Here is a 20,839-nt window from a genome sequence, read left to right as displayed (position 1 = left end):
AGTTACATTGTGGAATATTTCTTTCAAAAACCTATCAAGTTCTTTTCACAATACTCAGTACTCAATTTATGCTGCCCTATAGCATAACAACAAACCTTGAATGAAGAGGTGGATGTTGCAGAATAGCCACTTGCTCCAGACACCAGTGACACCATAGAGCCATGTCGACGCAAGCTGGATTCAGATCCATATCCAGATTCGGTCTAAAAAGGAAAGTAAACTAAGTGAAAAAAAAGTTAAATAAAAAATACTTCATTATCACAAGAAAAAAAAGTTGTAACTGTGAGGTAATGGGTGTTAACTAAACATCGCAATATTCACTTCACAATACATATATATCAAATCATTACGTTGTACACTTTAATACAATGTCACATGTCAATTATCTATCAATAAAACTGGAAAAAACACTTAAGAGCAAACAAAAGTTTCCCATAAATAAATAAGGTGATTGTAACAATAATTAGCAATTTGAGTCCACTCAAGAAATACAGGTAACCCAATGGCATAAGTAATGCTTTTCAATTCCTAGTTGCCATTTAATTGGGAAATTTACTGAACAACAACTTCATGTTGGGCTAGTGGGCTAGGAGGGTTAAATAACAGGAAAACTACCTTGAGTAGTCAAATTCAGAGACAAAGTAGAATAGTGGTTACCAGGGACTAGAGGAAGGGGGAAATGAGGAGTTGGAATTTTACAGGCAGAGTTTTTGTTGCAGAAAAGGAAAAAGTTCTGGAGATGGATGGTGATGTTCGAGATGGATGTACTTACTGTCACAAAACTGTACACTTAAACATGGCTAAAATGACCAATTGTTACATGCATTTTACCAATAAAAATTGGACAGAACAAGGATAAAAAGATGATAATAGGAAAACTTTCAGTACTATTTCTTTCTAGGCGAATCACTTATCCCGACATAGCTCAAATACAACTGTCTCAGTGAAGCCTTTCTTATTACACCAGGCAGTGCGTCTCTGTATTCTCAACCATTCTAGAGCATGATTACGGCACTCAATTAAAATAGTTTTACACTTTGTAATTACGACTGGAGTTGGAACTTCTAGAAGAAGATTGTATCTTTAAAAAATTTTATAGTAACTTCAATAGTTCATAACAGAAAGAAAGTTTCCAATTTAGTCAGTCTGTTAAGTAATCATACCATGGAAGATAATTAATTGAACTCCTGGATATTTGGGTACAGTTAGACTCCGTACTGTAGTACTACTTGGGGTTGGCATTCCTCAGAGCACCAATTTTCACTCGTCTTATAACAAAAGCAGTAATAATAATATAGACAAAGGAAATGAACATTTGAAAAAAATACTTCCAAGTACCTGAAACCTGCTCAACTATTTTGGATTTCTGATTACTTTCTATTGTTATTTTTAAAAAGTACTACGGATAATTTTAGTCTTAGTCACAAAACTTAAGGTAAAAAAATATCTAATCATTTCTGGTATCATGCCTAGTAGCAACATTTAGAAGGTTTTTAGATTACTTGATTTTCAAGATTAAGACTAGGAATCACTAAAATTAAGCACGATGTATTACAGAAACCATTTCTACTGGCATTTTTACATCCTCTGTGCTCTAGCTCCTGAAAATCCAGTACATTTCCTATACACCTATTGGTTTACCCAAGACATTCTTCTAACTGAAAAACATTCTTTTAGGTATAAGAACATTAAGTTTTTATACTGATTTAATTACTAAATTAAATGTTTGTGTTATTGTCTTTATGTAAATGATACTAATACTAGTTCAAAACATTTTCCAGTTCAGTATCACTTCATTTAACCTAAGTTCATTATTCTAGGAAGAAGATGGAAAAGGAGGAAGAATGAGAAAGGAGGAAGAGGAATCCAAAATCAAAAGAGTAAAACAGCTCATGGAAAAGAGAAAAGTACCTTAGGCAAAGAGACTAGGAACTTATCCATGTGAAAACCTCTTAAAATTCAAGCTTCCAGTATATACTGGTTGCCACACAAAGTGAAATTATCATACTTCAATAATGGTCATTAATAAAACACTCTGTGAAAGATACTGCAATATGTTCTTAACTATGAAGTTACTAAGAAATTACATATAAACTTAAGACTGCATGGAATCAAAGCTCTTCTCTAAGACTTACTTACATATGTCATCCTAACACAATTCCATACCTCAAAGCAAAACAATATTTTAGTGATGAAGCAAAATATGTATTTTTGTGCCAGGAAAACTATTCATGAAAGGGTAAAACATACACTTTATGTAAAATTGTACCTCAAGAAAATTGGTATTTTTTTTAGAAGATAAAACTAATCTATGACAAAAGAAAATAGGCCAGGGAATGGGGGGAAATGGTTACAAAAAGGCACAAGAAAATTTGGGGGTACAGGTTATAATTGTCCAAACTCAACTGTCCATTTAAAATGGATACATTTTGAGGCACCTGGGTGGCTTAGTCAATTAAGCTTTCAACTCTTGATATCGGCTCAGGTCATGATCTACACAGTTGTGACACCACGAGCTAGCTCAGTGTGCTCTCTCAAAAGTTAAAAAAAAAAAAAAAGGAGAGGTTTGAAGAATGTAATTTGTACCTTAATAAAATAAAAGAAGGTAAGCTTGTTTCAATATCACAGAATCCTACCAAAAGAGAATTCTAACAATCATATAGTTTACAAAAAATAAGACTTTTGAAATAATATCCTAAGCTAGGTTCTTTACCTAAAATGGCTCTAGCTTCTTCTCCTGTCTTTTGATAATAATGTTAACTTTCTAAGGGTGGTGTTTCTACACTTCAATTGTATTGGTTTGGTAAAGTTTTTCATTCAATTTCAATACAGAAGACTGGGGGCGCTTGGTGGCTCTGTCAGTTAAGTGTCTGACTTTGGCTCAGGTCATGATCTCACAATTTGTGGGACCTCACACTTTGGGCTCTGCGCTGACAGCTCAGAGCCTGGAGCCTGCTTTGGATTCTGTGTAGTCTCCTCTCTCTGCCCCTCCCCTTGTGCTCTCTCTCAAAAATAAAATAAACATTTTATAAACAAATAAATAAATATAGAAGGCTAGAATTAAAAGTAAAAGGAACCTCTATAAGACTAAAAATATAAGGTACTCCATAAGTCACTTATCTCAGACAACTATGTGTTATTCATTTGTAAAGAGAAATTAATCTGAATTGCCTGTTTAAATACAAAACCCTCTTTTGACTTACAAAAAATTTTTATAATATTAAAATAGATTTTGGATGTTTATTTGTAAAATATTCAAAACCAAACAATTTGAAATTTAAATAAATCTACCCTCTCCATCCAGTTGCATTTTATCAACGGGTCTTAGAGGAAGTAAAAACTGCTTATTTTTAAAAGATCTTTTCTTTTAAGATCTTGAAACAAAATAGAAATACAACAAAGTTTTTCTAAAAGTACCTTCACCATAAAACATACCTTTTATCTTCTTGTCTATTTTTTCAGGTTCCACTATTTCAAAACAAGTAATATCTCCTCACAACTAAGACGTGATAGAACAGAGACTCCACTGTAGCAATATTGATAGTGTTGTACATTTTAAGTAATGGATAGTAAATGAATGTGGAGGCTGCGAGTTTAGTGTAACTGTACTTCTACCTCTAATAAAGTTTCACTTAAATAAATTCCATTACGAATTATGTAAAATCATCCCAATGAAAAAGAAATACACTAAGCAATTGTGTGGTTATTCAATTTAAACAATGGAGATTCATATGTCACTCTATTTCAGTTAATAACTGCGCTAAGATAAATTTAAATATAAATAAATGTTTAACAAATATACATACAAATACACACACACTCACACACAAATGAATCCTCACTGTTTAAAATCTAGTCATTCTGGAAATGTTTGTAATTGTACAATGATATTGACATTGCATAAAACATTCTTAATGGTATACACCACAACATTTAGAGTAATTTATGACAGCCACAAAATGGATCAAATCATCTTTGGGAATCACAGAATAAAAATTAGAGAACACTATCATTACTTTAAAAGAATAGATTCAAGGGATGCTTGGGTGGCTCAGTTGGTTGAGCATCCACCTCTTCATTTTGACTCAGGTCAGGATTCCAGGGTCATGGGATCAAGCCTTAGGTCAGGCTCTGAGCTGTCAGCTGGGAGCCTGCTTGGGATTCTGTCTCTCTCCCTCGGCCCCTCTTACCCGACTCGTGTTCTCTCTTTCTTAGATACATGAAAAGTGAAAAGAAAAAAAAAAGGGATAGCTTCAAACTGTATAATTAAGCCTGCCTTTCTTATTCATGTGATGTGGCTCTGATTTAGTTTTAGAGTTCTCTAAAAACATCTAATCTATCACCAAAGATATCAATATTTTAAAAGCATTTGGTCATAAGTGCTAAAAATATTTCTAAAAGAAAAGTTATAGGGGCGCCTGGGTGGTTCAGTTGGTTGAGCATCCGATTTCAGCTCAGGTCATGATTTCGTGGTACATGAGTTGGAGCCCTGCATCGGGCTCTGTGCTGACAGCTCAGAGCCTGGAGCCTATTTCAGATTCTGTGTCCCCCTCTTTCTCCACCCCACCCATGCTTGTGCTCTGACTCTTTCTGTCTTTCAAAAATGAATAAACATTAAAAAAATTAAAAAAAAGTTATAAAACTATTCTGAAAAGGGACAACGTTCCTGGCATCTCCTTTGTCTTCCCAAGATATTCAGTTTAAAGGCAGCAATACTCATCCTGAATTTATAAGGTATGTTATTTGAAGGTGACGTGGGGTGAGGGAAGAAGGATGGAAACAGGGGGAAAAATTACTTTATTGTCACAACTGATATTCTGTTAAATGTTCTTAAAAACTGTAACATGCTTTTAAAATCTCATTGGTATGATTGGGAAACTTCAGAGGCATGCTGGCTTTTTCTTAATGTCACTTACTTTTCCACAAGAAATATAAAGTTGAGCTTAATTAAAACCTCTAATCACCAATATATAATATTTTGAAAACACTAAATTCTATCTAAAATTAATAATGCAGAATTCATATATAGTTACTATAGGAATATTTTCCTTTCAATATATCTGCTTAAATACTACAATGAGATCACACCTTTATTATAATATTCCTTTTTATTAACACCACACACACACACAAAAGTCCCAAAACAAAAACAAAACACACTCTTTTGGCCACTAGATGGGATCAGTAGCATTTTCCAAGTAGCAGTACACTTGGAAAACTGAGGTTACTACTGGTCAAAGTACGATAGTAACGTTTAGACTAATTCCTTTATGTGTACCTTTACCTTCTGTATTTTCACTTTTTGAAAAAACTTAAAAGCATAATAAATTAAATCATATAGTTCAAAGTTATGAATTTAATAAAACATCAGAAATGCCTAGAAACTGATTTGAAAAGAAAACTCCCTCAAAGATACAAATTTTATGGTTTGGCTTAATCATGTGGGAGATAAACTTATATATTCTCATTTTGTACAATCTGTTCATCATCCCATCTAGATTCCAAAGGCCGTGGTTAAAAATCATAGCAAAAAGGCTGCCTTATTTTAATAGCACCTGCCTTTTGAAAAGCTCATTCTTTTTCCTAGTAACACTCTCCAACAAGAAACACAGCAAAGAAATTTAGACAAATTAAGTAACTTCCTCATGGTATAAAAAACCATCTAGTTATTAGTGTCAAAGTTCCCCCTAACTCCAACAACACTGTCTCTTGCCATTTTAATTACGGAGAGAATATACAAGATTAATATAAAAACAATGGAGCATTTTCTAGAAATTAAAATTCTGAAACCCATAGTAAAACCAAGTAAGCTTGCTATGCTATAAACATCCACACATCTACCTTCAATACTATTTTAAAGCAAACCACGAGAAGCAAGACACTATTTAACCAAAAGGACTGTGATTTAAAATATCATTCAAGTTGCAGTGGAAACAGTTTTATTCTTGTCTAAGTCAACATAAACATATTATTTGAGTTAAGAAAATTTGGCAGAACAATTTCATGTCCATAAATATTAAAATCTCATCCATTTAGACTTTCAAACACTGATGGACCCCCCTGAAACAGCAGTGGCCTCCAGAGTAACAAGAACACAGGATAAGAGAAGACAAGGCTCTAGCATCACTGTAACCACTAGACAACTACACAATCAGTTACTACCTTCTTGGGCTTAATTTTCTAATGTTTAAAATGATATGAGTAGTCTAGGATCATAATTCTCTGTGCCAAACCTAAATACCAAAACTTAGGCTAAAAATGTACATATGCAATGGAGGCCAAATGTAAGGCCAACTGTAATTCCTTTTTGTTGAACCAGATGGAAAGATGTAACACAATTCATCAATTTAATGTACCAGATAAAGAGAGGTTCAACCCACCCTGATTTCCAGGAATTGTAGCACTTCATGAATCAAAGAAATTTTAAAATATATTAAGAAAATGATACCACAGAGGATTTTTAACATATTCTGGCTGCCTAAATCCTAGCAGCCCTCCACTAAATATTATTTGCTTACTCTCAAGATATTTTTCTCAAATAATACTGGAAAATAGAACATGTGCTCAGATTAGTCCTATAGACCTTTTTCTTTTCAGATCCTAGTCATTCTTGTATCATAATTTAAAAACCAATATCAAGGGCGCCTGGGTGGCTCAGTCAGTTAAGCGTCTGAATCTTGGTTTCAGCTCAGGTCATGATTTCACGGGTAGTGAGTGGTTAGTGAGTTCAAGCCCTGCATCAGGCTCTGCACTGGCAGTGTGGAACCTGCTTGGGATTCTCTCTCTCTCTCTCTCTCTCTCTCTCTCTCTCTCTCTCTCTCTCTCCCTCCCTCCCTCCCTCCCTCCCTCCCCTGCTCATGTTCTCTCTCCCTCAAAAATAAATAAATGAACTCAAAAAAATAAAAATCAGTATCAAGTAAATGATTTGAAGGTCATTTATGGAACTTGGTTATTTATTTTGCATTTTCTTCTGCTGGAACGGGAGATGAGCTTTCGTTTACAGAAATATCTAAACATGCAAAGGGCTGTACTGAAATCAGACTGGAGGAGTTAACCAGGGCCTTATCACATACCCTAGTTAAGTGTTAAAAAGAATGTTAGAGGAACAGAAGAAAATAAGACACTGCCTATTACAATCCCCCAAAATGCCCAAATACAATATTGGTACTATAGAAAGAGAGGGTAACAACACTCTCTTATTGACTTTAGAACTTCCTTTCTTGCACTTAGAATTTCAGGCTTTAGATTCCATAACACATCCTTATAGCTAAAGGGGAAATTAGTAAGGTACAAAGTACTTCCTCTGTAGCAAAAGCTGTTGACACAATCAGTGATGCAAAAGATGATTCTAAACAATTGTGACACTCTGAAATTCAGACTTATCTTAAAAAAATTTTTTTCTCCTTCCTTTAAGGGAATCTGGAGGTCCACCTGTCTTTTTTTCTCAGTGACATTAAAATGGAGGTGAGAAATAACTAGATAGCTATCAAATGAAGCTGTATAAATGAAGTCTGTTAAATAATTTTTCCACTCTAGTTTTAGAAAACAAGTACCAAGGGATAGAGAGATTTTTTTTGTTTTTCTTTCAGAGGAGGGCTGATGAGAGTTGAGTAACTTTCTAAAAAATGGATGTTTTAGATATTAATTCCAGAGAGCCACCTTGGATAAATTGTAACAACAACAGTAAAAGCTAATATTTAAGATACTTACTTTGTACCAGGCATGATGCTAACACTTTAAGTGCATTATCTCATTTAATTCTTTCCACAGCCTATGTGAAATAGGTATTATTAGTATACTCATTTTGCAGGTGATTTTATTTATTGTCTTCAGAGTCACACAAATGGGAGCCAGGATTTAATTCCAGGTTCAAGAGCCCATGATGTTACTTATTATATGCTATATTGCCTCAATATCCAGAGACTTTGCTTCTACTTCTTTCAAATGTATCCCTTTTTCTATTTTCCTATTGCTATTCCCTAGTTCTGGTCAATGAGTGACTCATTTGGATAAATTCTCCAGCTTTCTAACTACTTTCAAGTCTTGTTCCTCTTAAAATCCTTTCTAGTATAACCAGAGTAGTCCTTTAAAAATAGATATCTGATTCTTTACTTCCTGTTCTAAATCCTATTTGGATTCCTATTTCCATAAGATCAAGTCCATACATTGCCTATAAGGCAATGTTAGAGGGAGAAATAGAATTACTCTAAACTACTATCAGTATCCATAAGCATTTACTAGCCATTATTTAAAATGTGTTATATCACAATTGCTGTAACGGAGCCTTTTGTTCTAGCATATCTTTGTCGTAAGGAGATATCACCCGTTTTGAAATAGTGGAACCTGAATTAATAGCCAAGGAAATAAGTGTGCTTCACAATGAAAAAATCTTTAATAATACTTTATAGTATTTATATTATATCATAAGTGCTTGATAAATGTTAACTAATATATTTCTTCTTCACCCCCCTCACACAGGAAGGATATTCCTTTATATATCTACTCCAAAAACACTTAACAGGGGAGAATAAATATAATAAATAAAAAAAGAAGCTAGCAGCAGATGTAACAAACTTATCAATACTACTCTTTAACTTTCTTATTTTATAGTTTGCCTTAGAAAAAAGGGTCATTGCATATCTTCTTTCAGAAGGAAGTTCCACAGGCACAGGATATAGAAGTCATAATTCTATTTTTTTTTCTCTAAGTGCAAAGAGATGACAGTGGCAAAACAACTTTTTGAAGGTCCCTTAAATGTCCCAGTAAGAGAAAAAGGCAGATTTTCAATGTTTAGTAAGTATTTACAGGTTTACTGAAATGTAAGAGTACAGTTAGCCAAGGAAACTGAACCATAAATTCTCTGCAAAGATCCTGAAAGAAATACATGCACATAAAACAATGGTAAGCAAATGAATGTTCTTTATTATTCTGAAACTTTGGCCTCAAACCTAAATTTTCTAAAGAAGGTATGCATTCCTTTCTGAGGGATTAGGGGAGAAATCTAGATCTATATCAAACACGAAAAAATACACATAACTTATTCCTGGGTGGAGGAAAAGCAACAAAACAGTATATTATCATTTAAGTACAAATATAAGTCTGTACATGCAAAGGAAGTATCTGAAGAATGAATAGTGGTCATTTCTAAATGGCCTAAATATTCATTTTCTTTTTTGTAGTTTTCAGTATTGTCCATATTGTTTGAAGTATTTATAGTAATCAAGTATCACTTCTACAAAAATAAACACAAAAAATAAAGTCACAGAACACATTTTTAATCTATCTCATTTAAAAAGGGTCAAAAAACTAATAATACTGGTAAAGTTGCAGTGAAATGAATACCCACAAATTCTACACATGGAATGTACATTAGTGCAATCCTTTCTGAAAGCACTTTTGACAACAGATATCAAAAGTGCTCATATCCTTAAACCTAGCAATTCTACCTCTCAGAAACTATTATAAAAACACAACTAACCTGCAGAAAAATGCTTTATGTAGGAAGGCAGTAAATACTAAATGCAAAAACCAAAAAAATCTAGAGGCCTAATAGTATGAAATATATACTAAAATTACAGTACATTAAAACACTAACAAAGCTATATTGTAAGAAGAAAATTGTACTAGATGGAAAGGAAAACAGGATAGAAACTTTATCTCCATAAGGCTTTGGTGAGGGCATGGGATGTAAACATAGAAGGTAGTTTTGTATTTTTTTCCTTATAATGATTAAGTATTACTTTTAAAAACCAGAGTGGGACAATAAAATCTAATCAACAACTATTCTCAGGAATGATTTTTAAAGACTTGAATTAAATGATGACAGTACATAATTACTCCTTTATCCCTCTACAGACCAAAGGGATGCTTCTGAAAAGAAAAAGGGACTAGAAAATGAACAGTGATAAAAGCATTCCTACCAATGATCATACCTGGTCTGTCAAGGACATGGACGTTCTGTGACTAAACACTGACAAAAATGTTTTCAGCTAGGATATTCATTTACTTTGCTACCTATTCTTATTGTTTCTAACCCAAAGCCATACTTCATCCTTCAATTCCGAACCAACCCAGAATATTTACCAGACAATAAAGACGACAACATAAGCAAATCTTTTTTAGGCTATTAGCTAAAAGGATTTATTTAATGAAAAGAGCAGTTTTGGGTTCTTTGATTTTTTAAGAAATATTTTCTCCCAGATAATGTCCAATATATTCAGCAAATAAAATCAGAGAAGTTTTCACTGATGTCAATATGCGTGAGCCATGCCACCCACTATTACTTTTCTACATCAAACACAGAAAGAACAGAATCCAATCTGTCTTGGTAACTGTCAGAAATCTTCCCTCCTGATTAAATAAAAATTCAAATATAATACTGAAACACTGTAAAAAATAACTTTTGTAGCATAAAGTCTCATTTTAATATTTTCTACAGTAATGATATAGAAGTTACTGAACTCTATATTAACTGAGTCCTTTAATCTTTCTTATCTAAAGAAACATTTTCAAAGCAAATTACAGACTAATAAAGGATAGAAGAAAAAGCTGAAAAGTTAATAGTATTTATGTAAATTGTTAGTAGTAAGTATGCGGCAAGCATTATAAAAACTTGCAAATTTGGTAAACGCCATACAAAATTACAGATTACAGTTTCAGAATATTATGTGTGTATAACTGCCAATCAATCCCACCCTACCCAAAGCACATGTAAATATGCAATTAATTATAAATGGACCAAGAGTGGCCAGTTCCTAGAAACCTAGAGTGAAGAGGCAATCAGATTTATTTAAGATATTTACTTTGAGGAATGTCAAGAGATTCGGGCAGTTAGGAGTAGGAGCTGAAGACAAAGAGAAGCCAAACAGGAAAAGGTCATGACAAACCAACAAAAAGAAACTAAGAGTAGGACGGGAGAACAAAAGTTATGAATAAACAGGAACTATGAAAGAGGGAGAAGAACAGACTAAAACTAAGCTACATTAACTATAGGTGGGGAACAGGTGATGGGACAGTAACAGTTTTGTGAATAAGAGCACTCAGAGTTAAGTATATAGATCCAATTTTCTTTGTAGGCAGGGCATTCTAATTTTTCTTGGTTCATGGCAATATTCTCATTTCTCAAGGTTAACATGAGTTGACCTTATTTCCTGTAACTTAAAAAGCTTAATTACAATGAATGGACCTATGGTCAATACCTATGGGATCTTTTCAAATTTTCAATATTTATCTGATCTGGACAACTATGTTCAGCTTTAGCAGATGCTACAAAAGTCTCCCAAAGTGTCTGCACCAATTTACACCTGTTACTCTACATCCTCACCAACACTTAGTATTAAGTCCTTTTTTCTTTTTATTTATTTATTATTATTATTGTTGTTGTTTAAGGTCACCCTGCCTGACGGATGTGCATTTCCCTGATAACTAATGGCGTAGAGGACCTTTTCACATGTTTATTATCCATTTGAATATCCTGTTTTATGAAATGCCAGTTCCAGTCTTTTGGATATTATTTTTTAAGTTTACTTATTTTGAGAGAGAAAGAGAGAGAGAGACAGAGAGAGAGAGAGAGAGAGAGAGAGAGACAGAGAGAGAGAGAGAGAGAACACAAGCAGGGAAGGGGCAGAGAGAGAAAAGCTCAAGCAGGTTCTGCACAGAAACCAATGCAGGGTTGAATCTATGAATTGTTGAGATCAGGACCTGAGCTGAAATCAAGAGTCAGATGCTTCACTGACTGAGCCACCCAGGCGCCCCAACTATTTTTGTTAAATTGAACTGTAAACTTTTCTTACTGATTTGCAGGGCTCTCCCTGTCTTTTTGACATAAATGTTGTCAAGCTAGATCTCAACTAGCTACACAGTTAATGTGATTAGCTGCCTAAATATCTTCTTTTTTCCCTGATGTAAAATCCTCTGATTCCTCTTTTACCATCTAGGTAAAATATAAACACCTTCCACAATTAAAAGAGCATGGCTGAAAATTCTAAGCTAATGACATTCCCTCTTTTCTGTATGATATACTTTACTGAATATTTAGAAATCAATAGTTAGAATTCCGTCATATGGAAATGCAAACTGCCGATGTCAGCTCAGGTGAATTCAGTTTTCAAAAATTCTAGATAACAAAACCTTACAAAGTTATTTTGAAAGCCCTTGGCAATTAAGTTATTTTTTATTCCAGAACACTAAGAATATTTAAGAGGGTTGGTATTTTGTTTTCCTTGATTTCACCTCAAACCTCAAAAGTGCTGGCTGGTAGTATCTACATTTAGGTGTTAAAAAAATTATTAACCATGTATGGATTATCACTGCAAGCAATTTAGCAATTAACTCACTGGTAGGAACTGACCAAAGTCTTGATCTTAATCCAGAGACATAAGGAACTGTTTTTAAAAAATTTTTTAAGTTTATTCATTTTGACAGAGAACAGAGCTCATGAGTGGGGGAAGGGCAGAGAGAGGGAGAGAGAATCCCCAAGCAGACTTTGTGCACAGCCAGCACAGAGACCGACGTGGGGCTTGAACTCACAAACTGTGAGATCATGACCTGAGCCAAAGTCAAGAGCCAACACTTAACTGACTGAGCCATCCAGGCGCCCCGACATAAGGAACTTCCTCTGCTAGTTCTTTGTAGTTCAGTTGTGTTCCCAACCACTTGGGTTTTTCTACAGCTTATACGAGAAAATGACAGACCTTTGACTACTTCAGCAGCTGCTAAATTTGCACTTCTCTCAAAAATTAAAACTTTTGAATGTTAAGAGAAAAGTAAAATTTGATTCCATCTTATTCTCTCCATCACTATGGTATGATGCAAATAGGTAAATGGAGAACTAGTAATCCACCAATCTCATGAAATTACTTATATACAGAATACACCAGGGGTGTGTGACTGGCTCAATCAGAAAAGTGTCCAACTCTTGACCTTGGGGTCATGAGTTCAAGCCCCATGTTGGGTGTAGAGATTACTTAAATAAATAAAAACAAAACAAAACAAAAAATAGTCGTTAAAAAGTTACATTTGCACTCTTAAGCCTTTGCCAAGTAGATCTGATTCAAAATGCAAAGCTAGGTTTATATGATAATCATTTATAAAGCAGACAAGTATAGAATCTCCAGTATCTGTTAAGAACTTTTTCCACTATTATAGTTCATTAAATATGGCAGAGATAGTATGACTTTACATGACCTTGGTATTTCAGAAGTACTAAGAACAGGTGTATTCTGTCATCTAGCTATTTTTAAATAGTTTCCTAATAAGCGTATGTCAAACTTAAGACAAAAGAAAGTAAAATTTCAAATAAGCAGGAAACTGCTCCTAAAGATAGAGAAAAAGCACCAAAATCAAGCTGACCCTGAGACCGTACATGAAAAATTATTTAATTATGCCAAATAGCAACACAGTTTCTAAGAGATCTTCAAAGGGAGTCTTGGGTATCATATAGGTGGCTCAACCATGAGCATATTTTGGTAAGAAACTTTTTTCATACTCCATCTCATTTCAAGTAAAATGTGTAAGTTCTTTTCAAAAATTGTCTTCCATCTAATTTCCTCGGAAATCCCTAAACTTCGCAGACTAAGAATAAGCCTTTCTTCTGAAAGTATTCAACAGAACTTCAGATGTGAATTAGTGGGCCTTCACAAAAGCATAGGAATAAATCAGCAAACATTAAATTATGGAACTGCCTACATGCAGATTCCCACTACAGAAAATGAACATCTGTATAATCATTACCATTTGGATTCTTCCTGCTTAACTATGTATCTTCCTATGACTCCTCATGTTTTGGATAATTTCCAAAATGTGGGAAAAGTCTGTGTGGCCCCTGATCACCAACATTTCTCAGATCTACTAAGGTTTTCCCTTATGGAAATAAAGGAATGTCATGACTACCACAAACAAACTCTATCTGAGCCAAAAAGCATAACTTTTTCAATATGATTCTTAAATCTGCTAGTGCCAGGGGAGCCTTCCTACTAGTTTTTTTGAGGTGTGGGGTGGTACGGTGGGGCAGTATACTCATTTCATACTAAGAAACTGTTTAGTTAAAATCATATTTATTGCAATTGTAGAAGATCCTAGGAATAATCCTATGACTCTTTTAGATAATACCATCAACAGACAGCTTATCACATTTCTTTGAGAAGCTAATTATGCAGAAAATGTTCAGAGGCCCTTTGATAATAGACCATCCGTATTAGAAAAATGTTTAATCCAAATAAAAATAACACCTTATCTTTACCTTCATATAGCTTTTAGTCTTCAAATAATTTTCATGAACACCATCTCACTTGACCTCAAGACAATATGAGAGATGGCCAAGAGATTAAAAAATTACAAAAAAACTTTGTCTTTAAAAGTCATTTTATTTAGTAGTGTCTCAATCTTAGGAAGAAATGCAGAATATGAATGGACTCCACACAATATTGCACACTATTGCATAATACTCCACACTATTGCAAAATAAAATTACTGGTCTGGTATACATATGCCCCTTGGTATACTTTAAACCAAAACAGATTCTTCGAATATAAGAATGAACTCAGGAATATCTTTCTTCCACAGGGGCTACTGTCTAATGTCACACCGAATTATGCAACTAACTTCCAATATAATGAGAGCATTTAAATCACAGAATCATCTTTCTTAAACTTTTCTTCTAGTAAGCAAGTTATTCTGAAATGAATACCAAGGAGAACAAAACAGTAGCAGAGAATATAGAATGTAATGGATTTCTATTTTAAGATCAATCATGAAGAATGAAAGAAAAACAACTTCAAAAATTCCAAATTTCCCCCACAAAATTTGTTTTACAATACTGTAAATTGTTTCAACTGGAAAATTTATGTGCTCAATGCTTTGTTGATTCCTATAAAGTTGTGTATCTGAGTCTTTAGGGGAGCTTATGGTCTAAAATACACACAAGAGATATGAAGAACATATAAAAACTATGGGAATACTGTGATTCAAGAAGCCCAATGATTTAAGTCAACAAAATATATTCTACATAAATACATACTTATAGGATGGCAGATGTGCTTGTTGGCTAAAAAACTGGTGCTCAGGTCAGATAGACCTGGACCTGAATGCTGTGGCTCCTTCACTGATTAGCAATTTGACCTTGGACAAGTTACTTAATTTGTTTCAATTTCTTAATCTATAAAAGTAGGATAAGAATCTTACAAGACTATGAGAGTAAAATGAGATAAAGTGTATAATGTTTATCACCATATCTGACACACATTAATCCTCAAAACTGTTAGCTATCACCACCACATTGCTGAAGAAGTCCTGTAAGAATTTCTGGTGTATGTGAGCGTGTGTATGTGTGTGTGTGTGTGTGTGTGTGTGTGCACGTGTGTGAAATGGATTGATACACAGTTATTATAAAGAGTAAAAGAGCTACCTGGGAAGGAAGGAACAGAAACCTTTAATATCTTCCAGATATTAAAAACTACTAAAGCCTGTCAGGAAAGCCCTAACAGAGGCCCAATAGCAAGAAAAGGCAATGAAGGGCCATCTGATGACATCAGAAGAGAAAAAGGCCCACTCTTCCAAGTGTTCTGTGTCCTCACAAGGGCAGGTGGTGAAATGAGGAATTAACTGTAAATTGAACTGAATGAGCTGGAATGATGGGAATTTATCAATTCTGAAGTACTCTTGGTTTATCATGACTAGGCTACTTTGCTTGCTTGATCATTTTGTTTTGTTTTTGTGCAGGTGGGGAGGGTGATGTGAGGGGGAGGGGATATATACAGCATACTGTCATCTTTCCTCCACTAAGTAACTTGTCAAGGCCACACAGTTATTATGTAGTATAAGCAGTAGTGCCAAGATTCAATCCCATATCTGTCAGACCCCAGAATCCACTGCTCAAACAGTAACCAAATAATACAATGCTCTTTTTGAGAGCCCATGGGCAGAAAGATGAATTCGTATTTGTCTTGCATATATATGGCAGTAGAACTCAAATGATAAACGGATCTAATCTGCAGGAGGTGAGCTTATGGGAATGATTTCCAAATACTCAGTCTATCAATGGAACTGAGCGAAAGCAGAATCAACATAAAATTGAATCCTAAGCATCCAAGAACTGAAAGGTAGTAGAGTCTCATGCAAGTTACTTAAATTTAATCTAAACCTCCATCTTCTCTACTGTAACACAACACTTCCCTCACCTATCAGACGAGCAGAGAGAATATAAAGCACATGAGTACATAATGCAATCATTAATACTCGGGTGATCCTCAATAAGTAGTAGCTCCTATCATCATCAACATGCTTTAACAATTTGATATTAATTTTGAGTATCAATATAACAATGCATGCTAAAATAGTAAAATTACTAAATTTAGGTTCTGATATGTAATATTCTTTAGTAATAGTGAAGAATGAATTAGGAAATATATCCTCACTGCCTCCCTGTTTCTGGTCTACAGAAAAAAACAACAAGAAACCAAAAAAACTTTGCTGTTATGTTTGGAGATACCACTTGAATTTTTTCCCTCCTATTACAATTTATTTTTGGAATTCATATTCAATTTAAATTTTCATTGATATGTTGCTTAGTTGGCATATATCACATATTTTATATTAAAAAATTATATATATATATATATATATATATTTATTTATTTATTTTTTAGAGAAAGAGCATGAGCATGGGAGGGGCAAAGGGAGAGGGAGAGAAAGGATCTTAAGCAGGCACCACACCCAGTGTGGAGCCAGACAGGGTCTTGATCTCACAACCCTGACTGAGGTCAGGACCTGAGCTGAAATCAAGGGTAGGATGATGCTTAATCGACTGAGCCATCAGGCTCCCCTACACTTAAATAATTATTAATAAAAGTTATAATTAACAATGATTTCTCCTTGTCTATGAATAAACTATTTTTAGAAATCAGGAAGAAAAAGTCTGCATAATGTATCTGAAATCTTGCTGCTGAATCTTTTTTCTAAAAACTTAAAGTTCACCAAAAATCTGTTATCTCAGCTTAAGTCACACTGCACTAATAAAACTCAGATTAAACCTATCCATTGTTCAATGATGCAAAGATATCAATGATAGAAGAAATATATGCTTTAGGCATCCTTCACTTGTGGAGAAAATACAAAATGGGAACCTGCAAAGAATTCAGGTTCAGCTTTACTAAGAAAAACAAGCAAAATAAGATATGCTTAAAACAGAAAACAAAAATCCCTATAATCAACTAATCAGTTAATCAACTGATTAAGCTTTTGAAAGTCATCTCAGTTAAAAATATAGAAATTAGTTCTACTAAATGATATCTTTAATTGTTAGTAAAAGGGTTGGCCCTGATTAAATACACAAACTACGCTACTCTCTTTATGTGCATACACATTTAGCAACTCTCACTGAATGTAGAATACTTCAGTCAAAAACAACAGGTATAATTTAGTAAATTTAGTTGTCACTCTATAAAGCCCTTTCTTTTTTACTGTCATAAATGAGAAAATATATCAGCCACTCTGGTAAGTAATCTTACATATATTATCTCATGTATTACTTATACACACCAAGAAGAGGTAAATTATCATGCCAAAAGTCACATATGTCATACACAGCACAGGATGTAGTGTTTGAATCGAGGTCAGCCTGGATTCAAAGCATTCAGATTCTGGGATTTTAGCTCACCTCTTTTTTATATAATAGAAAACTATTAGCCATTTTTTCAATTTTTAGACTCTTTTCTGAATAATATAATAACCAACATTCACACGATTTTAAGATTTTATTTTATTTTTTTACATTTATTTATTTTTGAGAGACAGAGAGAGACAGAGAGAGACAGAGTAGGAGGCAGGGAGGGGCAGAGAGAGAGAAAGAGACATAGAATCCGAAGCAGGTTCCAGGCTCTGAGCTGTCAGCACAGAGCCTGACACGGGGCTCGAATTCACAAATGGTGAGATCATGACCTCAGCAGAAGTCGGATGCCCAACTGACTGAGCCACCCAGGTGCCCCTAAGATTTTATTTTGAAATGATTTCTACACGTAATTTGGGGCTTACACTCACAACTTCGAGATCAAGAGTAGCAGATTCTTTGGACTGCCCCAGCCAGGCACCCCAACACACAAAATTTTAAACCAGTTTTCAACTAAAGCTAAAACAGAGAGGAAAGAAATGGGCATTACAGCCAATTTTCTTCATGCCAGGAAAAATTTATAATCAATAATCAAGAAATAAAAGTTAATGCATGATTCATACCAAAAAGAATGCCTGTCGTACCTCAAATCAGACAGGTTCTTCTTGTTTATGTGTGTGTGCATGTTGTATGTGTGCATGTTTTGCATCTGTTAAGTGACCAAAACAGGTGTTTCAACTACAACTCTGTGAAACCCAAGTAAACAAGTACAGACAAGTATGCAAAGCACAAAGTTTTCTTAAGTCACACTCAGAAATAGCATCATGAATTTATACCTTTCCCTATTCCTTGTTTTATCATAATATACTGAATTCACTAATGCTACAGATTTATTAATATCTACTTAGTCTACTTACCAATTATTATTCACAGCTTTAAATTACAATGTGGCTTATACATTTACATAAGATAGACTTTCTAAAGGTTTATTATTAGATGGCTTCTTATTTACAAAAATTAAGTGATGTACAAATATTTACACTATGAATTTACCCAAATAGCTATAGAGGACTGCAAAAATTAACATGTAAGTTTCTAAATATTAGGGTTTTATACCCAATATTATTTCAAAAGTCCTTTTATCCAGATCATAAAAGAGGCATTAACTATGAAGCAAATCCTAAGTATAAAAATCAAGAATATGTTTTATTTTTAAAAAGGCATATTTTTTTTAATTAATAATTAAACACATTTGTTGGGGTGCCTCTCAACTTGCTAGATGGGGTGCTACCCGACTCATGTATTGTTTAACAAAGTCAATTAGATCTTCAAAAAATAAATAAAAATATTTGTTGTAGCAAATTGCTTCAGAACAACTCAAGTGTTAGAAATAAAATTAGTTCAAAAATTTATAGGGACGCCTGTAAGTGTCTGACTTCGGCTCAGGTCATGATCTCATGGTTTGTGAGTTCGAGTCCGGCATCAGGCTCTGTGCTGGCAGCTCGGAGCCTGGAGCCTGCTTCAGATTCTGTGTCTTCGTCTCTCTCTGACCCTCTCCTGCTCACACACTCTCTCTCTCTCTCTCAAAAATAAACATTAAAAAATTAAAAAAAATTTACACCTGTACTGCTTTAATCTTTACCACTCAAATATTGTTCAACTTTTCAATAACACGTTACATTTAAAAACTTTTTAAAAGAGTTACTACCAGTCTCTTGCTTAATCCTTCATGGATGGATAAACATTGGAGACCCTACCTTGTGCTGTTCGATGGCATCTATCCATTGTTGTCTGTGATCTGGATCCTGAGCACGAAGATACCAAACGCTATCATTTACACTAATATCAAATCGACATTCATCAAAATCATGAGGCTGTGGAGAAAACAGTAGAAAACGAAAAGCTAATTATATCTTAGAAGTGTTACACCCTATAGCAAAAACGAACATATACATTCTGGCTGTTGCAAGATGCCTGTTATTCTTTTGTTTCTACTCAAATAACTTTTTTTGAAGACGTCTCACATAAAGAGCACAACAAGAGCATAGTTACCAAAAACTAAGTGTCATTCATTATTCTTATAAATGAGTTGATACGTAAATATATTTAAAAAAAGAACAGAGCTAATATTTTCATCAACTGCTTTCAATTAGCTTAACTAGTGGGAATGCCACCAAAAGCACACACACAAAATAGGCCAAGTTTTAGGGATGATATTTACTACTTTTTCCCCTGCCTCTATCATTCAAAAGTAAATGCTCATCATGAATAGTTGTATTTCATTCAATGTGATAAAATATTTTCACATTCTGTGACAAAATAATGTTAACATTTGCCCTCAAGTATTTCAAATTAACTTCTAGCTTTTTAAATATCTTTGACAGTAACAGCCAGGAGAGTTTTGAATGAAAAGAAAAATAAAATAAATATTACATCAGACCTCTATTAGATAGAGGAGATTGTCTATATCAAAATGTAAACATCTCATAAAAATATCAATTATTTGGTTCAGTCTTTCACATTCTTTAAAATGAATATTTTATATCCTTGACTTTTGTCCAGTAAATGAATTCAAATATGACAGGACCCTATCACATATACCACCTCTTCTTTTACCAGAGTATTGAGAGTCAATCAATTTCTTCTCCTGTGAACAATTTTATCTATAGAGGGGAAAAAGTTCTCCCTGCCTAATGTAATAATTAACTTATTTGATAAACAGAATCTACATATTGTATTTCTAAGGTTTGTTTATTCTTTCCTCCCTTTAACAGTATCAATCTTTTATCACCTTATGTGTTTGTTTAGGAAAAACATTTGGACTCTACAATGTCTTTTAGATTATGAAACAGTTTCTCTTTTAAGATTAATACAACAAATCATGGTTCTGACTAGCTAAAGAATATAAATTAAGTATTTTCTGAATCACTATATGCTAGACATCATAGTTCAGACTGTGGTGGGAGGTAGAATATACTAGAAAGAAGAAAAAGAAAAAACAAGACAATGCATACCCTGCTTCAGTAATTAAGAATACAGAAACACATAAAAAAAAAAAAACCAAACCAATACTTAACAATCACAAATACAATGATTACTAGAAATTTAATGAAATGCCAAACATTCAAGTCTTAAGAATGGAATTCAGTTCCTAAAAAAAGTTTCTTGGAGGAAGGGAAGAATACACACTATCTGAAGAACCAAGTAAATAATTTAACTGATTAGGTCTACTGTTCT

At 33.9% G+C, this 20,839-nt stretch overlaps 1 protein-coding gene across 3 annotated transcripts in view; it reads right to left on the bottom strand.

Moving 5' to 3' along the window:
- Positions 1-20,839, bottom strand: part of CERT1 (ceramide transporter 1) — a 105,414-nt gene that overhangs the window by 47,474 nt on the left and 37,101 nt on the right. For all 3 annotated transcript variants that reach the window (XM_019462997.2, XM_019462996.2, XM_019462995.2), the window contains 2 exons: positions 19,360-19,476; positions 96-203 (listed from right to left, as the gene is read on the bottom strand). In XM_019462997.2, coding sequence (XP_019318542.1) covers positions 96-203; positions 19,360-19,476 — 225 coding nt within the window. The remainder of the gene's footprint in view (positions 1-95; positions 204-19,359; positions 19,477-20,839) is intronic.

The sequence above is a fragment of the Panthera pardus genome, unplaced genomic scaffold (assembly GCF_024362965.1).
Source record: "Panthera pardus isolate Hobbes unplaced genomic scaffold, ASM2436296v1 HiC_scaffold_2, whole genome shotgun sequence".
In the NCBI taxonomy this organism is placed as follows: domain Eukaryota; kingdom Metazoa; phylum Chordata; class Mammalia; order Carnivora; family Felidae; genus Panthera; species Panthera pardus.
Note: the sequence above shows the minus strand (reverse complement) of the source record. Positions and strands in the feature narration are given on the sequence as shown.